The sequence below is a fragment of the Perissodus microlepis genome, chromosome 3 (assembly GCF_051167445.1).
Source record: "Perissodus microlepis isolate ML-2025 ecotype Zambia chromosome 3, ASM5116744v1, whole genome shotgun sequence".
Lineage (NCBI taxonomy): Eukaryota > Metazoa > Chordata > Actinopteri > Cichliformes > Cichlidae > Perissodus > Perissodus microlepis.
In genome coordinates, this window is record NC_140463.1 from 35525955 (window position 1) to 35550851 (window position 24897).

General features: G+C 39.0%; 2 protein-coding genes across 2 annotated transcripts in view; one reads left to right on the forward strand and one right to left on the reverse strand.

The window, feature by feature from the left end:
* The window catches only part of LOC146391355 (uncharacterized), a 13642-nt gene extending 5093 nt beyond the window's left edge, over nucleotides 1–8549 (reverse strand). Inside the window, exons 1-2 of the mRNA XM_084922754.1 lie at nucleotides 8453–8549; nucleotides 3357–6040 (exon numbers count right to left, since the gene is read on the reverse strand). Of these exons, the coding sequence (XP_084778880.1) occupies nucleotides 3357–6040; nucleotides 8453–8549 (2781 nt within the window). The remainder of the gene's footprint in view (nucleotides 1–3356; nucleotides 6041–8452) is intronic.
* A 7681-nt stretch (nucleotides 8550–16230) lies between these two features.
* Nucleotides 16231–24853, forward strand: LOC146391356 (uncharacterized). The gene is made up of 11 exons (XM_084924224.1): nucleotides 16231–16864; nucleotides 17062–17093; nucleotides 17195–17323; nucleotides 17441–17477; nucleotides 17583–17666; nucleotides 17777–17938; nucleotides 19095–19139; nucleotides 19877–19955; nucleotides 20048–20162; nucleotides 20322–20421; nucleotides 22289–24853. The coding sequence occupies exons 1-11, from the start codon at nucleotides 16533–16535 to the stop codon at nucleotides 23208–23210; spliced, it is 2037 nt and encodes a 678-aa protein (XP_084780350.1). The 5' UTR covers nucleotides 16231–16532; the 3' UTR covers nucleotides 23211–24853.
* Nucleotides 24854–24897: the final 44 nt, after the last annotated feature.

Below are 24897 nucleotides of genomic sequence, written 5' to 3' on the forward strand. Positions count from 1 at the left end.
TTAACTTCAAAGCTATTTTTTTAATGTTCCGAATGAAAAGAGGGACAAACACCAAAGCCCTGCTGCCTGAGCCTGGGAGAGAATTTTGGTGACTAATAATACATAATAATGAGAATTTAAATAATGATAAATTTGAAAAATAGCAACTACTGTGCTCCAGTGCTTTTGCTTTGGTGCACCTAATTATGCGTTAAACTTAATTATGATTAAAGACTGTTGAGCATTTATACACAGAAAAGAACTTAAAAACAGCTTGGCATACTAAAAAGCACAAATTATACACAATTTGTACATATGTGTATTCTTTTTCATTCTTTTTTTATCATGTTCGTTAACACACCTGGAGAGTGTGTTACAAACAAACAAAGAGAGGAGTGCAGTGTACCTTACTTAAACACCACAACCACCACGAACATGTCAGTGCTTGGCTCACTTTTACAATCATTGTTACAACAATTCAGAGCATAAATGAAACTCAGGTTACTTCTCGCTGTACACTATTTCTTTCAGAGCTACAGCCTATCTAATCTATGTAACATTCTGCTTCACATCAATGGGCAGCTGTGCTAATGAAAATAACACGCAGCTTCCAAAACCAGGTCTTTCACTGTCACAGACATGTGGGATCAAGACAAGCTGAAGGCAAAGTATTTTTTTTCTTCTTTTACGTCACTTGATACAACACATTTTGTTACAGTCTCTGACGCATTTTTTTCTGTGTTATTGCTCTCCAAGGGGGCCATCAGGCGTCTATCAATCAGGTGCTGCCTGCCTGAGTGTAATTAAAAGAAAGAACATTTATTACAGCATAAAAAATAAAATCTTGCTAGCTTTTTTAATATTTAAACAGAGGTGGGTCGAGTATCCAAAAATTGTACTCAAGTAAGAGTAGCATTACTTTAAAATATTATTACTCAAGTAAAAGTGAAAAGTAATCGTCAAAAACGTTACTCAAGAGTAAAAAAGTACTTGGTGAAAAGACTACTCAAGTAGCGAGTAACTGTTTGAAATGTCCGATTTATTTTTTAAATAAATGCTATCAGACAAAGAAAAATTAATAAACATACAAATTTTAGTATTTTCAAAAGGAATATATGTAAAAACATCAACAAAATAAGGCACAATTATTTTAATTTCCAGATTTCAGTTTTTCACAACATAAAGCCTATTTAACCAATATCTACAGTAAATAATATAAATATATAAACAGTGCAAACAATTTCCAGTGACAAGATATGCTGTAAACTTTATATTCATTTTTGCCTCAGAGAAAACATTAGAATGAGGCATCTTCAACATATGTACATACAAGGGAGCTCAGTTTACCATAAGTTGTATGGGTGTGCATCTATTTCTGCATATTTAGCAAAAATGTGCCATTTCTTCACTCAATGAGGTGATTGTTAAGCTTCAGCAGCAGTTTGCTCTCAAGGTTCTTTCTGTGAAGCTGTAACTGTTTAGCAGTGAACAGGAGTCCTGCATGACTGAGAAGTCCTTCACAAGCTCCAGATGCAGGAAGAGCTGTATTGATTTTGATAGACAGCTTCTTGATGTGAGGAAAGCCATGCAATAGATCCACACCTCCAGTGAAAGGGCATGAAAGGTACCTCTCCAGCTTCCCTGCTTCTGGCTTTCCTGACCCCCAACAATGTACTTTTCATGTTTGTACAATATACCTTTCACGTTTGAACAATATAATATCACATTCGTACAATATAATATTTATATTGTACGAACATGATAATATATTGTTCAAACGTGAAAGGTATATTGTTAGAACAATATACTTTTCATGTTATAACGTGATATAGCTCTATTTTTCTTTTGCCTGGGTGGCAGCTCTACGCTTCCGTATCCGAGGCTTTTCAATGTGGCCTCACAAAATTATCACGACTACAACAACCATGAAAAGAGTTGGATGGACATTGCTGCTCAATCACAGGTGCCTGGTCAATGTTTTTCATTAGCAATTTAGCAAAGTTGATGGTGGTGGTGTGTGTGTGTGTGTCTGTAAGACAGAGAGAGGGAGAGCGAGAGACAGATTTTGTATGATAAGCTTCATGTTATGGACGCACAGTTTGAGCAATCAGGTCGCATCAGAGCATCAGGCCATCTAGTGTGAGACCCTGCATGGTGACCTATGAACTTTTAACCCCTGAGATTCAATTGTACAGTTTGAGCAGGAGCTGATTAACGTGACTGAAAAAAATCGCACAGTGTTTGCCCAGCTTAATGCAGACTGTTTAAACTAAACAAGCTGCTGTTTCACATAATAAACCCTGTCAGCCGCAGTATTGCCTTCTGTTTTAACAGTTAAAGCAGTAGAGACGAGCTGTTTGCATGTGCGTGGAACTCTAGCGTCATTAACCAGGCCAGCTGTTAGCTTATAGCTCACGCTAGCTAACCAGTGTGCAGTTAAAAGGACAGCTGAAGCTGCACAAAACACCCACAAACTTCACAAACCTCACTACAACGTAGCGCCGAAAATATGACTCGCAGCTCCAGCTCGACACAGCTGCTGTAACATAAGACTGACATCCAGCTAACCACAGCTAAAATGATATTTAGAGAAAACTTACCGTTTCCTCAGGTTACACAAGCTGAGTTTTTTCACGCTGAAAAGTTGGTTTGTTTTGGCTCTCACTGAAGACAGTTGTTCTTTTGTACTGCTTTTAAACGAAACATTGTTTGTATATGAGGCCAAGGCTGTTCATCCTCTTCAGCTCTAGTGTAGACGACTGGCTCTGCCATGTTTTCATGTTTCTTCTTTCCGTGTGTCCGCTACTTTGAAACGCTTGGGCCGCTCTGCCCGCCACAGTTTCAAACTGGTCATGTGACTGCATGGCCACATCTGATTGGTAAAAAAGTTACCGGAAACTCCACTGGCGGGGTGTTATCTAATGTGTTAAACTAATTATTTTTTTAAAAAAGTAACGAGTCGAATTTTGCAAATGTAGTATAAGTACCGTTTCTTCTTCACAAATGTACTCAAGTAAAAGTAAAAAGTATCGTGCAAAAAAGGTACTTTAAAAGTACATTTTTTTCAAAAACTTACTCAACTAAATATAACGGAGTAAATGTAACTCGTTACTACCCACCTCTGTATTTAAATATAGTTGTATTAGCGAATTCATAAAGCATCTTATATTAATATACACGCACACCCTGAAAAATATAAAAGCAAGTTCTTTGCTATGTTGGCAAGTACACTTAAGTGTGATGTTTTGGAAAAGTCTTTAAGTTATAGATAAAAAAAAAATAGAAAGCTAAAGTGAGAAGCTGGTTTGCCTAAACATCAAGAGCAGGTGGAGGTGAAACTGTCTGTCAAAAGGAAAGGTCTGAGCATTTTTCTTTACCTGATTTGTGTTGTTCTGCGTTTGTTCTTCTGGGTTTGAAGCATTTGAAGCAGGAAAGCTGATGCGGTTCACAATTGGATAATCAAAGACAAGAGGGGTCAGAGTGGCAATCTTGGGTGTATACTTAAAAAATATTGTGTTGGCCCTAGATGAGGGGAAAGATGTAGAGTTAACTTGGGGCCCTGTTGTGTTGGCTTGGGCAGTGTTTGGTGATGATTGCTCTGTAGAAAATAGCGAAGGCGAACTCGAGTCTATTACAGCAGTGGATTTTGAAACCATTACTGTAGATGGTAAAGAGCTGAATGAGGGTGAGGGTGTGACAGAGCTGTTTAAATTTTTGTTAGCAGCAGTTCCTTTACTTTGGGAAGGAGTCCCATGTGTTGTTCCCTCAGGTGTACTCTGAAATGTTTCCAGTGAAGTGTTTTGTGTCATGGTTGATTGTGCTATAGGTTGTATGGCCTGAGTTGGTGTTACTGAAGTAGTTGTCACAGATGCTGCAGATTTGGTAAATTCTTGTGTAAACTGATCAATACTGCTACCTTTCTCCTTGGTTGCTTGTCTTGTTACAGATGTGGGTGACACATTTGTGGATGCTGTGGCCAGTGGTTGAAGAGTTGTGCCTTCACTTCTATATGATGGTGTGTAGGTTGGTTTTGGGACAACTGTTGGCATTTCTTTTGTTGATTTTAAAGTGGAAGTTTCTGTTTGCATGTTTGTTGTTACATCGACTGTACTTTGTTGTGATGCTGTGTTTCCTGATGAAGCTTTTTGATTTGATGTGATTGGAAACGATGTTGTGGTTAGGTTCGATGGTACAGTGCTATTTGTTGGTGTTGTGAATCCTGTTTCTGTGTATGATGTTGTCTGCCTTGTTGTGGTGATGCTTTCCTTTGTAGATGCTGTAGGCTCAGTTGTTGTTGCTGTAATAGACACTGTCGTTTGTGTTGATGTAAGGGCTGTTGTAGATGCATGTATATCAGTTGTGAGTGGACCAGACTGTTTGGGAGTTGTAATGGCCACTGTGTCTGCAGATCCTGCAGTTTTGGTTTTCACTCCTGTTGTACTAGAACCAGATGCACTGTTTGTTGGTGTTGTATGTCGGGTTGTTGTTGAGCCATAGGTTTGATTCCCACCTGTGGATGGCTCTGTTGTAGATGATGCTGACGTTGACATTGGTGAAGCCACTGATTTGGCTGTCTCGGATGGTCTAGCTCCTGCTGGAGTTTCTGACTGTGTTGTCGCAGTTAAGATTGTTGATAAACCCTGTGATGTTGCAAGCAAAGTTGTTGTAGTTTGCGTTATTGTATTGGTCACTGATTCACCATGTGATGGTGTGGAACCGTTACCATCTGTTGATCCAGCAGACTGATTTGAAGTTGTATACCATTCATTTGTTTTTGATGGGGCCGTTTCTGATGTGCTAGATACTCTTAGAAAAGCCGTACTTTTTGGTGATTCTGGTGTTCCCTCAGATGTACTCTGAAATGTTTCCAGTGAAGTGTTTTGTGTCATGGTTGATTGTGCTATAGGTTGTATGGCCTGAGTTGGTGTTACTGAAGTAGTTGTCACAGATGCTGCAGATTTGGTAAATTCTTGTGTAAACTGATCAATACTGCTACCTTTCTCCTTGGTTGCTTGTCTTGTTACAGATGTGGGTGACACATTTGTGGATGCTGTGGCCAGTGGTTGAAGAGTTGTGCCTTCTCTTCTATATGATGGTGTGTAGGTTGGTTTTGGGACAACTGTTGGCATTTCTTTTTTTGATTTTAAAGTGGAAGTTTCTGTTTGCATGTTTGTTGTTACATCGACTGTACTTTGTTGTGATGCTGTGTTTCCTGATGAAGCTTTTTGATTTGATGTGATTGGAAACGATGGTGTGGTTAGGTTCGATAGTACAGTGCTATTTGTTGGTGTTGTGAATCCTGTTTCTGTGTATGATGTTGTCTGCCTTGTTGTGGTGATGCTTTCCTTTGTAGATGCTGTAGGCTCAGTTGTTGTTGCTGTAATAGACACTGTCGTTTGTGTTGATGTAAGGGCTGTTGTAGATGCATGTATATCGGTTGTGAGTGGACCAGACTGTTTGGGAGTTGTAATGGCCACTGTGTCTGCAGATCCTGCAGTTTGGGTTTTCACTCCTGTTGTAGTAGGACCAGATGCACTGTTTGTTGGTGTTGTGTGTCGGGTTTTTGTTGAGCCATAGGTTTGATTCCCACCTGTGGATCGCTCTGTTGTAGATGATGCTGACGTTGACACTGGTGAAGCCGCTGATTTGACTGTCTCGGATGGTCTAGCTCCTTCTGGAGTTTCTGACTGTGTTGCTGGAGTTAAGAACGTTGATAGAATTTTGTGTTCTGATACTGCTTGGCCTACGTTTGCATTTGGTGATTGGTTGATTTGGGTACGTTCATGACTATCAGTCAAGTGTGTAACATTACCAGGGCTTATATTTTGAATTTCATTTTTTGATGTTGCAAGTTTATGTTGCTTTGGTTCTGATGTTCTGTTTTCTGCTTGGATTTCCTCTGTTCTATTGAAGCTGGTTTTCGGAGTGGTTGTTGGAGTAAATGTATTTGCTCCTGTAGATGAAATCCTTTGTTTTGGTGTGGATGAATTATCACTTTTTAGCAGCTCTTGTTCATTTGCAAAAGCCTCATTTTTCGATTTGTCCTGAATTAAGTACAAAGCTGTGGAAGAGATGAAAACCAAACAGTTTTACATAAACTAATGTAGTATAACATGCTATAAGCAATAGCAAAAATTAAAACCTAAATCATTTTCGCTGTTTTGTGAATATATGTATCTCAGTGCACTCAAAAAAAATTATTTGCCCTCATAAACCCAAAACAATAATTTTGAGTAAAGTGCAGCTGAAAAATATCAAATCAAATGTTTACTGACTTAAATAATTAGTCGTTAAGGAACATTTGCTTGGTATAATCTGAATATATACCAGTCAAGTAAACTTCACTTAACCAGATAGGTTTAAATTGTTAACATTTTACATCTATTTTCTTCCCTTAATACTTGGGGCAAAACGTAGGGTACAACCTGGAGAGGTCGCCAGCCTAACTGAGGTCTAACACAGAGAGACAGATAATCATTCGCACTCACATCAAGGGGTTCACCAATTAACCCAACCCCACTAACTTACATTTTTACACAATATGTAAAAAAGAAAAAAAGAAAAAGAAAAAATAGATGAAAATTTTTACATGTACTCTAATGACTTTTGAGTGCATTGTCCTTTTGGCAAATTAATTAAACTCAAAATAAAAGTGAACAGGTGAGACAAGTCTGTAACCATAACTTTGCAAATGTATGTGATACATTTTTAAGGATTAAGGCTTTTGTCAGCCCATTGTTATTCTAAAAGCCCCGGTGAAGACACTAGGAAGTTTGTGATCATACTCCTGACCTGAACTCTGAGGTGGTGACACAATTTTCCCCAAGATGTAATTTAGGTCACATTGTCACTCAAGTTTGGGTTCCACATGACAATTTCACACAAGGAGATTACTGTGATGGAGAGCTTGGCTAAATTTGACTTCTTTTTTTTTTCTTTGTAAGTTTTTGAGTTTGCAATGTACTAACAATCATATCAATAAAAATAAGTACATTCAAGTGCTATACAAGTGCAACACCAAAGAAAAACAACTTTTTACAGTCATCTATTCAACTAAAGCAGGGGTCGGCAACCCTGGGCACACGTGCCACAGCTGGCACGCGAAGGGTTAACCGATGGCACGACCATAGCTGGACTGGTGATTGGTGGATGGTGAGGCCAGCAGGTGGATGAGGGAAAGGGGAGGCAAGAGGAGGAGAGACCCCAGGCAGCCACCGGTCCGAGTGTCAGGTGAACTGAACATCAGGTAAGAAGTTATGACCTGCAGTCTATCTGGGTCAGATATAAACAAGTTTAGGTGTGGTTTATTTTCGTTGTGCTGACTTTTTACACTCAGTTACAATAACTCGTACTGCCTACTAGCTAGGGAGTTTCTATACAGCTGGGTGGGTGCTATGATGTTACTAATAGTGAACTTTATTTTATTCATAAGGTTAGTACTAGTAGAGTTGTCAACCATCCCGTAAAAAACGTAATCGTCCCGTATTCAGAGAAAATATTACACGTTTCGTATTGAGCTGAGAAGGAACACAGTTTGTCCCGTATTTTAGCTAGGATGGAAAAAGACACAAAGCCGGATTTATTCTGTGTCTTTAAGCTGTCAGCTGCCTCTTCTCCTCTCAATTCTGGATTTAACAGGAAGCCAATGAAGGGAAGCCAAAACATGAGAAATGAGCTCTCTCTTTCTAGTCCCTGTCAGGACTCTTGCTGCAGCATTTTGGATTAGCTGAAGGCTTTTCAGCAAGTTTTTATGACATCCTGATAATAATGAATTGCAGTAGTCCAGCCTGGAAGTAATAAATGCATGAACTAGTTTTTCAGCGTCACTCTGAGACAGGATATTTCTAACTTTAGAGATGTTGCGCAAATGGAAGAAAGCAGTCTTACATATTTGTTTAATATGTGCGTTGAAGGACATTTCCTGGTCAAAAATGACTCCAAGGTTCCTCACAGCGTTACTGGAGGCCAAGGTAAGGCCATCCAGAGTAAGAATCTGCTTAGATACCATATTTCTAAGATACAATAATCTCCGTTTTATCTGAATTAAGAAGCAGAAAGTTAGCGGCCATCCAGGTCTTTATGTCTTTAAGACATTCCTGCAGTTTAACTAATTGGTGTGTGTTATCTGGCTTCATGTGTCATGGTCCGGGTGAGTGCGGGGTTTTTCCACTCTGCTGGGCTCCACCTTCAGGCAGAGACTCCAATCAGCTTTCACACCTGATTCCAATCAAGTCACCAGTATATAAGACCAGCGCTCACAACAGACCTCTGCCAGATCTACTGCTAACTCACGTTAGTGCTAGGCCGCCAAGCCCTTGTGAGAGCCTCTTAACAATTGCATTTCTCCTCACCGTGTTTTCTTTGTCATAGGACCCACCTGGCCGTCACGCTTCACAAGCTGAACTACACACATCTCTGCCTGGACGCTGGTTCTCTGTCATCTGGTTGCTTCCTTATCATCATAAGACTCCACCTGCCTGCCTCCCTGCCAGGTCCCTTGCTCCAAGTATATTCTGGACCCTCTCTGGACACTCCTCACCCGGACCCCCTTGGATACCCCCTCCTCGCATGACACTTTCACCTGCAACGCGTAAGCCCTAACCACCACAGTCTAATCCTTCAGCTATGATTCACTAGACTGCCACTGACTGCCTGTCTTTTGTCATTATAGTGACTGTGTACCTCCACCCAAGCCGCTGCCCCTTTGTCCATTCCCAGGATCCGTCTATGAAATCTTGCACCTAGTCATAGCACTCAGTCAGAGTTTCATGTTCATAGTTTGGCGTCATAGTTCTCAGTTCATAGCTTCCACAGTTCATAGCATTCATACTTTCCTGCTTTGTAATTTAACTAGGCACTGTAAATAAAGCACTGTGTTCACGCCCGTTTTGCCTCCCTCTGTGTCTGCATTTGAGTCCACACCCACAGCCTGGCCCTCTCGGCCGTAGCATCATGAATAGATAGAGCTGGGTGTCATCTGCATAGCAGTGAAAATTTATGCTATGTCTTCTAATGATGCTGCCTAGGGGAAGCATGTATAATGTAAATAGAATTGGTCCTAGCACTGAACCCTGTGGAACACCATAATTGACCTTAGTGTGTGAAGAGGACTCTCCATTTACATGTACAAATTGGAGTCTATTAGATAGATATGATACAAACCACTGCAGTGCAGTACCTGTAATACCTGCAGCATGTTCTAATCGCTCTAATAGGATATTATGGTCAACAGTATCGAATGCTGCCCTAAGGTCTAGCAGGACAAGCACAGAGATGAGTCCACTGTCAGAGGCCATAAGAAGATCATTTGTAACCTTCACTAAAGCTGTTTCTGTGCTGTGATGAGCTCTGAACCCTGACTGAAACTCTTCAAATAAACCATTCCTCTGCAGATGATCAGTTAGCTCTTTGACAACTACTCTTTCAAGGATTTTTGATATGAAAGGAAGGTTGGAGATTGGCCTATAATTAGCTAAGACTGCTGGGTCTAGAGATGGCTTTTTGAGTAAAGGTTTAACTACAGCCACCTTGAAGGCCTGTGGTACATAGCCGATTATTAGAGATAGGTTGATCGTATCAAAGAATTAATTAATGGCAGGACTTCTTTGAGCAGTTTTGTAGGAATGGGGTCTAAAAGACAAGTTGATGGTTTGGAGGAAGTAATTATTGAAGTTAACTCAGAAAGATCAATTGGAGAAAAAGAGTCTAGCTTAACATCAGTGGTACTAAGAGTAGCTGTAGATAATATTACATCTGTGGGATGATTATTTGTAATTTTTTCTCTAATGATTAAAAATTTTTTGTGAAGAAGTTCATGAAGTCATTACTAGTTAACGTTAAAGGGATGGTTGGCTCAAAAGAGCTCTGACTTTTTGTCAGCCTGGCTACAGTGCTGAAGAGAAACCTGGGGTTGTTCTTATTTTCTTCAATCAGTGACGAATAGTAAGATGTTCTGGCTTTGCGGAGGGCTTTCTTATAAAGCAACAAACTATTTCTCCAGGCTAAATGATGATCCTCTAAATTTGTGACACGCCATTTCCTCTCCAGCTTACGAGTCATCTGCTTTAGGCTACGTGTTTGAGAATTATACCACGGAGTCAGGTACTTCTGATTAGAGACCTTAATTCTCACAGGAGCTACAGTATCCAGAGTCGTACGTAGTGAGGAGGTAAAATTATTAACAAGATAATCGACCTCTGAGATAATCGACCTCTGTCGTATGTGAGCTAACAACCCCAACTACCAGATTCATCTTGTAATTGGCTAAAAATAACTTAGCCTACCTGTGAGAGGGATGTGCTAGCAGTTGCTAGCTGGCAGTTTTTTCAAGTGATGTTGAAATTTCCACATTCCAACACTACAAATGCGTCAGGAGCTGTACGCTCAGCGCAGTGTCAGCACCGCGGAAATAAACGGATACATCCGTAGACTCGAGGCAGAATTCACAATGTGTTTTCGGGACTTTCACGTGTATGGACCAATGTTTTCTTTTCTGATCAAACCAGAAAGCTTTAATGAGCAGCTGGATTTGTCTCGCATTAACAGGCTGAGAAAATGCCAGTTAATGCGACATTGAATTGCAGCTGATTGAACTGAAAACCTTGACTCTGTGGGGGTCAAAGTTTGCAGAATTATGAACGCAGCTGGAATCCACAGCTGTGCGTGTTCATGGAGCTTGCATTTTCACCTGCTGGACATCACTATCTCACAAATTTAACTGTCTTCAGAACATTGCAGAGGCCTTATTGACAGTATTTGGTTCTACATATCTGTGTGAGCAGATTTTCTCTCACACGAAGAGTGTCCTCAGGTAGCTGTCTGAACACTGGACACTCTGAGACCTTTTTATCTGAGTGGGAGACCAGATATCAGATTAACATGTGTATCTCTGTATTAACAAACATGCCATATTGGCCCAGTTTATTTTTCTTATTTTTCTTTCTTGTTGTGAGGAGACCATATATAGCATTTGCATTTTCTGTTGTACAGTTCATTTGCTGTTATGGAGTTCTTCTTATGGATAAAAAGTGTCTTTTTTTTGTTTCAAAATAGCTGATAACTATTTGCTGATAGCATGCCAACATCTGCGAACAAAATATAATTCTATAAAGTGGTTCTATATAGTGTGTAACTGTTCATAAAGAGCGTTATTAAATGTATTGCTAATGCAATCATATGGCACATTGACTTCTGAGGAACTTTTAGATGGCACTCATCATCAGAAAGGTTGCCTACCCCTGCACTAAAGGATGAATTCATTTATATTCGTTAATGGGTAAAATAAATAGTAAACCTCAGACGCTTGTATTGCCATCTTTGAACTAAACCTTCTATGGGGATTTTACATAATTGTTCACCAGTTTTCAGTATTGATTTGCTGTAATGACCAGTGTTCTCTGCAAAATTCCATAAGTGTCGGGGTTTTCTCAACTTTAATGCCCATTTCAAATCCTCATACAACATTTTATTTTTTCAAGTTGTTATGTTAACTTGCTAACATAATTATAGATTTGTGCAGCATTGAAGCCCATAACATTGTAGCATAGAAAAAAGAAAGTTAGAGGGTTCTGGTTTAGTTGCCTGGTAGGTACCTGCATATTTTCTAGATGCTGATAAAACAGATCTGATGTCTGGTGTGCTATTCTTGTATGGTTAATGGAAAAACTGAAAGCTGTGTTTAGACCCACCTGCCAGCAGGTTTAGAAACAGTGCATAGTTCATGGTAGCAGCTGATGCCTATCCAAGCATGAGGATGTACAACTGATACTACTGCAAACACAAAGAGGAAACAAATTCAGTTCATTTTTCCTCTAGAATTTGTAGTGAAAAGCTTCATTCCATCAGAAGAATCTTTGACATCATGTTCAAGTTCAAGTTATTTTACTATGTGCTATGCATAATGCACATTCTTATGTCCACTGATAAATATAAAAAGCAAGATTTTAAAGGAAAATATCTGATAAATGAATCAGGTAATAAAGTCAAAATGAATCTATATGTACATATATGTGCATAAAATATACATTATAAGGTGTAGTATTTTCCTCCAGTAGACAAACCAAAAACATCTTTTCATGTTGTTTGTGTTATTGTAAATTTAAGGTTGTACATTAAGTTGTACTTGTTTTACTGGACAAACATGAGGACTTTTGCATTAAATGTTGCCCTTTAGTACAAATGATTGTCAACAAAATTTAATACTATGAATGTGGGAAATAATACTGCTTTACCACCAGACTCTCCGCACCTAAAAGGCATGTATATTATGGATAATGCATATACATATATATATATATATGTGTGTGTGTGTGTGCATACGCATGGGGAATACTTTTATATACAGGTAAACAGCTATAGTAAAAATGTAGGTTTTCAGGAAACTGTAAGTATTTGGAGCAAAGGTGTTTTTACAACCAATCAACATATTACCTTAACAAAAAAACTGGTGAAATCATAGAATATTGTCTGAACCTCTGATTAGTTTCTCTGTCTTAAACATGTGCACTTTTCTTCCCGCTATTTCCCCCCTTTCCTTCTGATTCTAGAGAATCACAGTCTTAAAAAGATGTAAGTAGTAAGTAAGTAAAGTTTATTTATTAAGCGCTTTTCATAGACAGGTAGTCACAAAGCGCTGCACACAGAGATTAAAATAAACAGTACGATAAATAGCAAAATGCACAATATACACAATATAGAGTTTAAATGTAAATTAAAATGTAAAAATGTAAAAAGCATTGGTCAACAGAAAGCTTGTTTAAACAGTAAAGTTTTTAACTGTTTTTTAAAGGATTCCACAGAGTCAACCAAACGTAGTTGTAGAGGTAGACTGTTCCACAGCCTTGGTGCCACAGACTGAAAGGCTCTGTCCCCTTTTGTCTTCAGACGTGTTCTGGGAGCAACCAACAAACTCTGAGTCTGTGAGCGGAGACGGCGAGCAGTAGTGTATTTTGTGAGAAGCTTGGATAAATAATCTGGGGCTTGGCCATTTAGTGCTCTGTACATTAAAACAATAATTTTAAAATGAATTCTAAAATCTATTGGGAGCCAATGTAAAGAACATAAAATAGGAGTGATGTGAGCTCGCTTGCTAGAGCGAGTTAGTAGTCTGGCTGCTGCGTTTTGTATAACTTGGAGGCGAGAAAGAGATGATTTATCCAAGCTGGTAAACAGGGAATTACAATAATCTAGGTAATAATTAAGAGTTTAGCAGTGGCCAGATCTAACTTGGACACATTCCTGAACCAACGTGAAACAGACAGAGGAAGAAGTTCAAATATGGCAAGCTGGGAAGACCCAAGGTTGTGAGTCTAAAAATCATACTCACCTTTCAACACCACTGATACTTAATCTAGTGCAAATCTTCAGTTCACCATCAAGCGTAAATAAGATTAAAAAAGAAATAAAAGATGAACTATGTAGAGTCACTTTCTGAAACCAGTTGTTCCTGCTTCATACACCTGTGAGTGTGGCATCTCACAGCCGTTACAATGTAAACAGGTCAGATGCAAATCAGTGACTACTGTGACTGCTGTAAATTTAAGGAAGTGGTTTACAAAGAAGGAATATATGACTAGTGCAAATGTTTTATTTCAAATAATTAAACTTCTATGACTTTGTCACCTGAGCAGTTGCTTTTCATTGGAAAAAATGACAAAACATGATGGACTTCTTTCTCGATTGTAACTAAAAATGTTTCCTCATCTTTTCTGATCATCAGTGATAACTGGGATCCTGTTCAACAACAAGTTTTTCTGTCTCACTATGACGCAGAAGTCTGGCTCCTGCATAAAAAATCCCCATGAATTCCTTTAACACTGTTTAGACACACCCAACACAGACAAACAGAGTAAAGATCATGGCTGATAACTGATCATTTTTTTATACCAGAGCTTGGTTGTGCGTTAGTAACTAAAGAACTATGTTCTGCACCTGAGCAAAATCTCTTATAATTGTTATAATTTGATTACTGAGAGTATCTAATTTCCAAAAGTAGCAGCCAGTTATTTACCTGTGCTCTTGTGTGTGCAGCCACATTTCAAACAGGGCTCTCTGAGAAGATCGAAGGTAACAAATGTGTCAATTTGTTTCTTGTTAAGATTTAGTATAAAACGTTCTTTGAAAAGAGCAAAACACATAAAATGAAAACTATGCAGCACAATAAAATATACACTACATGAAATACAACAAAAAAATACACGAGAACAAGAGAAAAAGATTACAAATCAGACATGGTACACTGAAATAAATCTACACTACAAACCTAACTTTTATATTTCAATTTTACTTTACTTTTTAATTTTACTGTGTTTCCGGTTTATGTGGTCGTACTGAACTCACTTATGTGCTCACAGACATACATTTTTTAACTGCACTTTACAATGACATAGGCAAATATGTAATACAGTTTTTATTCATTTTTTAGTGCTAAATCACAACAGCAGTCACCTCAATGTTCTTTATATTGTATATTGAAAACCATCAACAATCAAGCAGTCCCCTGTGAGCAAGCACTTGGAGAGGGTGAGAAGGAAAAATTCTCTTTTAGCTGAAAGAAACTTTTGTCAGAATAAGGCTCAGGGAGGGGCAGCTATCTGCCCCAATTGGTTGGGGTGAGGGTAAGGAGACAAGACAAAAGACACACTGTAGACGAGAGCTGGATTAACAACTAATGATTAGATATAATTGTTTTATAAGCTGTAGTTGTTTTAGAAGTAATGTAGGCTGGGTTTAATGCTTAACATCTCAATTTTTACTGATTTATCTTTCACTAGAAATTGCACATATGTTGTCACTGTCAAATTGAGTACACAATATTAAAATGGGTCAAATGAATAACACTCTTAACAAATGAAATGGCAAGCAGATTATCTGCTGAGAGGCACACCTGCTGCAGGCCTTTCTGACTCTGTGGTGCACTTTGCACTTTCCTTGGAATAGTCTGCTAGGGCAGCTGCTTCTAAAAGGATGACAGAAAATAAATAATCAACACTGTGCACCCTAGAACCAGAGCAGTGTTAAATACGGTGTCCTCCTTGTTAGAGGAGGATGCCTGTATAGGACACTGAGTAAAAACTGAGCAGCTCCTTCAATAACGGGCTGCTTCACAAAAAAGCACAGCATAGGTCCGGCTCCATGAGCACCACCGCTCCCATTTGTCCACACAGACAGGATTGAACTATGTCACTGATGTGCAGTTTCATTGTTGTGTAACGTTTACATGTCCTCAAATGTATTTACACTTCTGTTCTTTCAACTATAACATGCATTTTCTCCATTACTGCATTTTGAACAACCCAAGGCATCTACTGCCAACATCCCAGTGGCTGGCCCTAAAGGACACCCCTAAGCATGTTATGTCCATGCTTTAAAGACTCAAAGCTGTTTTTACTGAACACGGTACTAGGTACGTGATAATATGGATAATCAGTGTATAATAAACCAATTTATGCATATTATTAGATATCTAAGTGAGTTTGGGGTTTCTACAAAGTTCATATGAAACATGGTGTGTTGGAAAGTTAGGAAATTTAAAAAAAAATCACTTCTGTGCCAAGTTTCATCCACTGACTGCAGTCAGATGTTCCTCTGTGTTCAAACCTGTTAAACAAGAGCAACTTCACATTTCTTGTAGTTGGTTGCAACATAACCAACCAATTATGGTAACTGACTAAAACAAAGGACAGTTGTAATAAAACAAGGAACTTTCTGCATTTTCCCAGCCACTCCTCTCACATGGCTGTGCCACAGCTAATAATAACACATTTCTCAGGTATTTGTTTGTGGAGCGGATCCTTTCTTTATCATTTCATCCACCATGCAGAAAATATCATGAATTATGATCAGTGACACAGTCACACCTACCTTTATCAAGTTTTGCATACAGACTGCGTGATATGTGAAAGCTACCTGTTCATTGTTTAGGGTTCAGCTAAAGCCGCTTTAGCCTGCTATAAAAAAAAGAATTTAAAAATATATCTTTTTAATTAATTTTTTAAATATAACTGTCTATTATTTAGTTATTAGGGAATACACAATGTAACCCAAATAATAAAAGATAATGAGTTATAAAATATTCATAAAATATATTACAATATATGGTTAACTGATGTATTTTGTGTTGTTGTTGTTGTTACACAACCCAAACTGCATGTTACATAACAAAACTACCTTTCCCATACACGTCCGCCCTCATCAGTATGGAAGCCGGTCAGTCCAAAAATGACGTTGTCATACTGGCTCGTCTGCCGCTGTTGCTCTTAAAGGAGACGTACCTCATTCGAGGGTACTCCCGGTCAAACAAATATGAGGTATGCTATAGCTTTAAGAACTAAATAATACTGGATATTTCTGAAATAATATGCGTCATTAAACTTATATATTTTAAATAATCTATTTTGCTATTTATGCAGTGGCACAAAAATTGATCGTTGGCCAGGCTAACGAAACTTGGGCTGGCTCTGGCCTTGTATGGTGGGCCTTCATTGTGAACGCTCATAAGTAACTAGGCTTAAGTAATCACTAAAGTCAGTAAAGGCTATAACTGTAAGAGCGAAATGGAGTCTGGGAAAGGCGAGGTTTCAGGCACTGGTCCTGGAACTCGGACCGCAGAGTCGACAGCGGCCTCAAAACCATCCGCGGACTCGAGTGAGCCCTCCTGCGGTAGAGCCAGAAGCAAAAGGCGGACAAAAACATCCTTGTTCTTCCCGGACTCCGGTGAGACTCGTTCCGTCACCTCAGGCTCTGTGCGTGTGTTACGATCAAGGGAAGCTGGAGCTGGTACGACCTGCGAGTACAGAAATATCACATGCAAGAAAAAAGCGACCAGTCCACGCGACGCACGCAGTCGACCTGCAGGATCACGCACCAGAAACACACCTGTCATGCAGTAAGTGCGTGCGCTGCTACTTTGGTGGACGAAACTATTTGAAGAAGCTAGACACACCCTTGACAACAAGTTTGTTTACACCTCAGACGTGTTATTTCAGTGGGACTTCTTAAAACTGTGTATTTACTGCATACAAAAAATAAATAAAATAAAACTAAACCTTTAAATGTGTTGATTCTTAACTTTGTTTCTTGCAGAAGTGCAATAAAGAAACCAACAGCCAGTCGGGGTAATGCACATATGTGAATCCCGTTCATCTGCAAGCAGTCATTTTACCTTTTACCACTTAACAAGTGTGTTATTAACCCATGTTCACATTTATTTCCCCAGCATCCACAAAAACAATTGGACCAAAGCTTCCCAAAACTAGAAAAGGTGGGGGGAAACCTTCAACCAGGGCCTCACACACATCAGCAGCAACATGCAAGCTCGAAGCAGAGTCAGGGGCGTTTTCATGTGGTAAGAGAAGACCCCTTGCATCCTTTTTGTTGTGCACTTGTTGAACTGTGTGAATATTTTGAAATGAAAGTGCAAGCAACTCAAAATAAACTGACAGACATGTGTGGTTTTTTTCAGTGAGGGACACTGGTTCTGTGAAAGAAAGCGATGGCAGGTGAGTGATAACTTATCAAAAGCACATCAGAGGGAACGAGGGAGGATGTTACCAGCGGTACTGTGAAATTCAACATGTCCAGTGTCGTGTTAATGTCCCTATTAGCGTTGCAGATCCAGACGTGGCTCTCCAGGAGGACCTTGCATTAAGAGATGATCCAAATGACCTTGTCAAAACTGAGACAAAGACGTACGTCGATTATGCTGCCTGAGCACCGATCGTGCAATTTACTTCACATCAGATTAAGCACATTAGTGGTAAAATTTGCTCTTTTTTCTTTATTTTTCCCCTCTGTTTAGGAATAAATCAAAGCGCCACACAACATCACAACACAATGAATTCAAGAAAGAAGAGTCAGAGAAGGAGGAAGAAGATTGTGGCATTAAAAAGGAAGAAACCACCAGGAATGTAGCTCAGGGTCAAGATGGAGTCATTGGCACTGATCCTGAGCCAGTCAGGAAGTAAGTAGGAGATGTACTGATAGTAAACCGAAAGATAATAGAGGGGGGGGGAAATTACAAGAATTTATCAGCTGTGGTTCACTTACTAAGATATAGCATTTTTACTTCTCAAAAGGCCAGTAAAGACAAATAAAACACCCTGATTTCTGTCACATCAGTTAGCCGAGATATGAGTGTGAAAACGCTTTTTAGTTCGTTTGCTTTTTTTTTTGCTTTTGTTTGTTTTTTAAATCAAAAACCCAAGCACATGCCTTTTTGTGTGAGACTGTGTGATCTGAAATGAAGACTCTTTAGCTTTTAAGAAATTTTGAGTTAAAGAAAGTCCCAGCAGTAGAACTACACACTGAGTATGGGTCTGGGGGTCATCTGACATTACGAATTTGAGTGTCGGACAGTTTGGTTTAGATTTTTAGATTGTACAGCTTTTATAGAATTATTCTCAGTTTTGCTTATTTAATAGCTTATAGGGTAATGAGCTGTAGCCAATTTTGCTTCAGTTGTTTGGGGCAGTAACCCATTTTAAGTGTGTTTCACATTTGGCTTAATATTCTGGATTGGATTTTAAACCAATCTGAGTTTCAAGGGTCGGATGGAATTCAATCTAAACATTCAAATCATATCACACACGCAGGTTGTTTTATTTTGTTGTTGTTGTTGTTGTTGTTGTTATTTTTTGTTTAGAAATGTGCATTGTTATTGAGGCTGACTAAAAGAGGGATTAGTTGAGATTAATTGACAATATAGCATATAGATTGTGTATTTTATTGTATATTTTTTGTTGATTTAGTGACTGTGTGTAGTGTATATTTTGAATTTATTATACACTTTGGTCAGCTGAGGTTGTTTTAATTGTGTTATCGAAATAAACTGACTTGACTAATATAACTAACTCATAACTGATGTAGATGTTAAGGGGTTGAAGAAAGCTCACTGACGTAGTTTCAGTGACCATGCCAGTGGAAAGCATTCTTTCCACAGCGAGTCATGTTGTAGGTTTTGGTTTCGTCTCTCTAGTTCTCATGTTCGTGAAAGTTAAACACCTCAAGAGTGGGATTGTTAACAGTTACTGATTTTTATCATAGATCTGAATTCATTTAAAGCCAAATCTGAAATCTGTTTTAAATCTAAATCTCTCTTCTTCCTTTTTTCACTGTAGACGAGGTAAACGAGATGATAGATCCCCTCGGCAGCCAAAACGAAGGTAAAGTGTTCGTTATAACTCCCTAGTGCTTTTTTTTGTTGATGTTGTTATTTTTTTAAAAAGAGCGTTCTTTTTTAATTACTCTAGTCATTACAGTTCATAACATACCACCACACACATACGTACCTAGGGGGGCAGGTGCATTACCCATAGGCTGGTGAGTGGGCCTGCTGCAGTGGCTCCATTCAAACTCTTGGGGGCTGCAGATGGTGCGGTTGTGCTGGTTCCACCTCTGTCTGCTTGTGGGTCCTGGGGTGCATTGTTGTGGCTTCCCACCCCCATTATCAAGTACATTTATGACAAAGACACAGGCATTCCTGCACACTCTCGCTCTGTCTCTCACACACACACTGTAAGAGGATTGTTGATTTATATATCTGTGTATTTTCTAATTTGTGTGTTGCAGGTGCTGTGTGTTTGTTTTTTTCTTCAGCATACCCCCCTCCCCCTTCTTTGTAAAAAAAATTATTTTTCCTGCCTGTCCTGCCTTATACATCATCATACTATACAACATATAAAGTAATAACTGAACTAACACAAATATAAAATGAATAAGTAAACAGACAAAAGTTTCACATGAACAAGCAAAGCCTACAGAGATTCTGTATAGCTGTGTTTGCAAAAGCAAAATATGTTTGATGCACCACAGTGCATTTAGATCATAATTCTGATTGCAAAAGCCGCCAGACAGGACGGGATTTTATTGATTATACATTTATTTTTTCCCATCTTCACAGGAAAAAGCCACCGGTGCAGTACGTCCGCTGTGAAATAGAGGGCTGCGGTACTGTTTTGGCCCACCCACGCTATCTACAGGTCTGCTGTCACCAGGGGAACTGAAATGGATCGATTACTCTGTGATGTTTGCCTTTTAACCAGTTTCATTTCTCCTCATCTCTCGAATTCAGCATCATATAAAATACCAGCACTTGTTAAAAAAGAAGTACGTGTGTGATCACCCCTCATGTGGGCGCTTGTTTCGCCTGCAGAAGCAGCTGCTGCGCCACGCTAAACATCACACAGGTGATACAAAGATGTTTATACACAATGCTGGTAACAATTTTCATTAGACTAGGAAAAAGATGTAGTACCCACAAAGCAAAAAGATGTTTCATTTAAAACTCAATTATATTCCTTTTTTTCATACTTAGTGTTCTTGTCTTCTTCACGTGTTTCTCTCAGATCAGAGGGACTACATCTGTGAGTATTGTGCTCGGGCCTTCAAGAGCTCCCATAATCTGGCTGTGCACAGGATGATCCACACAGGAGAGAAGCCAATACAGTGAGTTTATACATCTGATAATGTTACACAAGTAAACAAGGAAGAAATGAAATGAAAAACAAACAGTCACGTCTGAGTGTCTGACATAAGTTTCAGTAACAAAAGAAGGAAGCACGTCTTTTTCAAGAAAAATCTTGTATAACCCCACTGTGGGATCACATGTCTTAAAATTAGCTACAAGGATTTTTGGCAGACAAATGACATCAAGTGACATCAAGTGTTTAGATGGCTTTAAGCAAAACAGAATTCAGTTTTGCTTAAAGCCATCTATGTCATAGCACTCGCTAGTATAAACACGTCACACAAGTGTTTGTATTACACATGCAGAATATACTGCTGACTCGTTTCAGTTGAATGAAAACGTTTCAACCCCTCTTTACAATGTATCAGCTGATGGGAGTGTTTGGATTATTATTGTTTCTTATTAGATAATGATTTAATCATTAGTGCGATAGCTTTTTTTCAGCTGATCATCTTAGTAATACAGTATTCATTTATTTAAACGTCACTCAAAAGGATTTTAATTTCTCCCTAAGGCTCCCTGAAAACTTTTTTCTTTTCTCAGCAGGGAACAGAGTGCAAAGTTTACTGGTACAGTGTGGTAAATAAAATTCTAGGAAAATTATACTTTATTTAGTTTTTTATTTTGTAACGTTACACATTAGAGCCCAACTGATGTAGACGTTTTAAGAAGGGTTCCAATGTTTGGTGATTTAAAACTACATTGTACTGGCTGATATTTTTTCAGACACAAGATATAAACAGATTTTCGTAACATTTGTTATTTTCAGTTATTTGAGAGTCCTTAGTAAGATATAAGGGAAGGTGTAGAGTGGCCTCAGGTGGTGAAACTATGCAACATCACTCACAGCATGGTTGATTCTTGTCTAATCTCTACTTCTTTAATTGTCTTTTATCGGTTGCTATAAACTCGAGTATCGATATGTCGGTCAATTTTACACATGATTTTTACCTTAAAGGTCATAGGTCGGGTTTGTATAAATTAGGGTTTATTTCGCATATTAAAAATGTTATCCATCCATCAAGGAGATTTTGGCCTCCCACCCAAAAACAAACAAACAAAAAATCAAATACAAATATAGGAATATATTAAAACTATTTTTAATTTTTCAAGTATGGTTCAATTACTTAAACTTAAAATACATTTTGTTTAATCATATGGCCAAATGAACAAAAGAAATGTGTAGACCTGTGTTACTAAAGTTGCTTAACTCTGTCTTGGTTTTTTGCTGAGTCATTCCCAAAAGGAAGCACTCTTTATAAGGCAGTGTATCAATGACAGTAACAATCAAACATTATGATTGTGATATTTCTTGTTTTTACATATTTTGCTGATACAAAATGTTGATCTTAAATGCTGATTTTTTTTAATTGTAATAAAATCCATGCCTTTAAAAAAATGAACTGCTCTTCCTGTTCCACACAATAGTCCACATCCCAGCAAATAAATGATCTGTTTAATTGAATTCTCCAAAAAGAAATCTTTTCAGAAATTCAGAAGTACAACAAACTTTTCTTCTCGCTCATTCTCTGCAAGAGAAATCGAGGTCTTGCACACATTTCTAAAAGGTTCTCCAACCCTGTTCCAACAATACTTGTTTATACTTAAATTTGACATCTTTCCAGTGGAAGGTCTGAAATATTTTTCCTATTCACTCTGCAACATTTGGTCAGTGAGGGAATGTACTGGAATTTATTCGACTCTAATTTTAATTAAAATACATAAAACTTCTTTCACTGATTCAGGAAAAAATCAACTAAAACTAAAGAAACAGTGTCTTAAGTGAGGCTTGATCTCAGTGTGCGTTCAGACCTTAAGCTGTTTTTTGTCTCCATCTTGTGGCAGGTGTGAAATCTGCGGCTTCACCTGCCGTCAGAAGGCCTCCTTGAACTGGCACATGAAGAAGCATGACGCAGAAGCCTCCTACCAGTTCTCTTGCTCCATTTGTGGAAAAAAGTTTGAGAAAAAGGACTCTGTTGTTGCCCATAAAGCCAAGACCCACCCTGAGGTGCTCATAGCAGAAGCTTTAGCAGCCAACGGAGGAGAAGTAATAAGCACACCCACCCCAGTCCTCGAGACTCTTCCAGCAGTCATCCAGCCTGAGCAGCCTTCTGTCAGCCAGGAGAGCTGCTCAGTGATAAGCACTACCACCCCGGTCCTCGAGACAACTCCACTACTCACTAAGCCTGTGCAGCCGTCTGTTAGCCAGCAGAGCCACAAGGACCAAAAGAGTCAGGAGAGCCAGGAAGTGGCAAGCGGTGGGCTCACTCCACTGCAGCAGGTGGTGCTCCCAGTTGCTCCACAGTCTGAACAGGATGTATCTCAAGGACAGTTTCTCCAACTGCCCCGCATGGTGCAAGTTTCACATCAGCAGCAGGGCCCAACCTTGATGCACTTCTCCAGCACCAGCTACCCTCAGCTCATCCAGCTCTCCACTCTTCCAGTTAGTGCAGTCACATCCGTGGCTTGTGTGGAACCCCAGAGCACGCTCCTCACCCTGAACTCCGTCACCACCCTGGCCTCCACAGCATCTGTGGCTCCCCAGCAGGCCGTGCACTGGGGGAGGGAGGGGGATGTGGATGCGCAAATTTGCGGAGAGGGTGATCTGTGGGAAAGGGTGGTGGTGGCAGGGGGCGGACAGGATGTAGGGGAAATGATGTGGGGGGGTAACGCGGAGAGGAGGAAGGAAAATGAAGGCACTGTTTGGGAGAGGGAGGGAGAGCGGATGTCACAGTGTGCAGATGTAGGTGGAGACAGTTTGATCTAGATGTAAAGAGGGCGAAATGAACTGAAGGGCGACTTTATGTTTATGAAGGAAACGCACATTTTATTCCAATAAAACACTGAAACACTTGAAATGCATACATGATGGATATTTAAAATAATAGAAGCTGTCTTTGTGATCTATATACAGTCACTTTCAGTACAGAGCTACTTTGTATCAGGGAGTTGTTGTTTTTTTTAATTAATACAATGGATTACATACTTTTTGACCACCTAATATTTTATCAATTTTGGAGTTTGTCATGTAATTTCGAGATCAAATGATTGTACGTTATGCACAAGAAGATCACAGCTTATTTGTATTTCCCTGTAGTATTCCTGTTGTGTTGATGTGTGTCCTTTTGAATGGTGAACTAATGAGAATTACAAGGTGCAATTAATCCTCAAACTATAAAAAACAACCATACCTGATTTCAGTTTGGTTGCTTGTCCTTTTAAGGGCAAAACCTTACAAATCACTGTGAGACTGAGCTTGGATGGCTCCTTGAAAGGCCCATTGTGACCATTTGTATTTGGAGAGTCTCAGGCATGGGGTTTGGACATTCATGGAGTTGTGCACCATAAATTCTTCCTACATGGGAAAAAAAGAAATCATCTGGAGGCATCTGAGGGAAAACATTCAGCTTAAACGACCTGAATAATACAGTCGTCACTCACCACCTTCATCCTTTTCTCATTTTAACACTATCTCGATACATAAATGCACAAGTTCAAGTGGTCTGAACAGGACTTCCAGGGACTGATGTCAAAGTGACGACCCCAGGAAGAGACCCGGCACTTCATAAGGATCTGATGAGGCTGATATCAAAGCCAGTGCATTTCGATTCCACCTTGTACTGATGTAACTGAGTTCATTTTCAAATCTGTTAACATATGTCTCACTGCAGTCCTCGTGAGTTGGCATAGTAGGACAGTGGGTTATAAACACAAGGCCAGAATCGGCCTGGGAAAGACTCCGGTGTAGCTTTGGAAAATGTGAAGGAGTGCTTAGATTTGTAACTATTAACTCTTTCATCAGGTAAACAGCTGTTCCTATTAACAAAAATATCCCTCATTGCCATTCATTCTACACCAAAGTAATTAAGTAATAGAGAGAATTTTTTTTACATTCCACAGTAAAAAAGTAAAAAGACTGGTGGAGTTTTCCTGATCTTGTTATTTGAGATCAAAGTGAACTGTATGTGGTCCACAATGTAAGCTGATGCTGTAGTGTATAAATGTTTCTGTTCTAGTGGCCCAGCCACTGTGACAGAGAGTTAGCGTGAACAACTCTGAAAACCACCTACGTTTGTTCTTCTCTTGCTCCTCTTCCTTCTCATATGTTGCAGTTTGTAAAGAAAAGATTTAAGTTGCTTTCTGTGCTTCATTATATTTCAGTAAACCAGGAGCATCACACTTGGGAAATAAACTGTTTTTCCAAATCTTCACGTTTTTCACAGGCAGCAGTATTATGTTAGGAAAATATGTTCCCTCTGAAATTAATTTGATAATTTTTGTGTGGTTTTATCAGACCACTGTAATATGATACAAATTATATAAACCTCTGTATGTTGCTAATATTAGACATACAAGATAAGTTCAGAATGTGTTCAGAATAATTATTAAAAATAAATCTGTTCTCAAGTCTTTATGTGTCACATGTCATTGATGTGATATACTTCACATTTCTT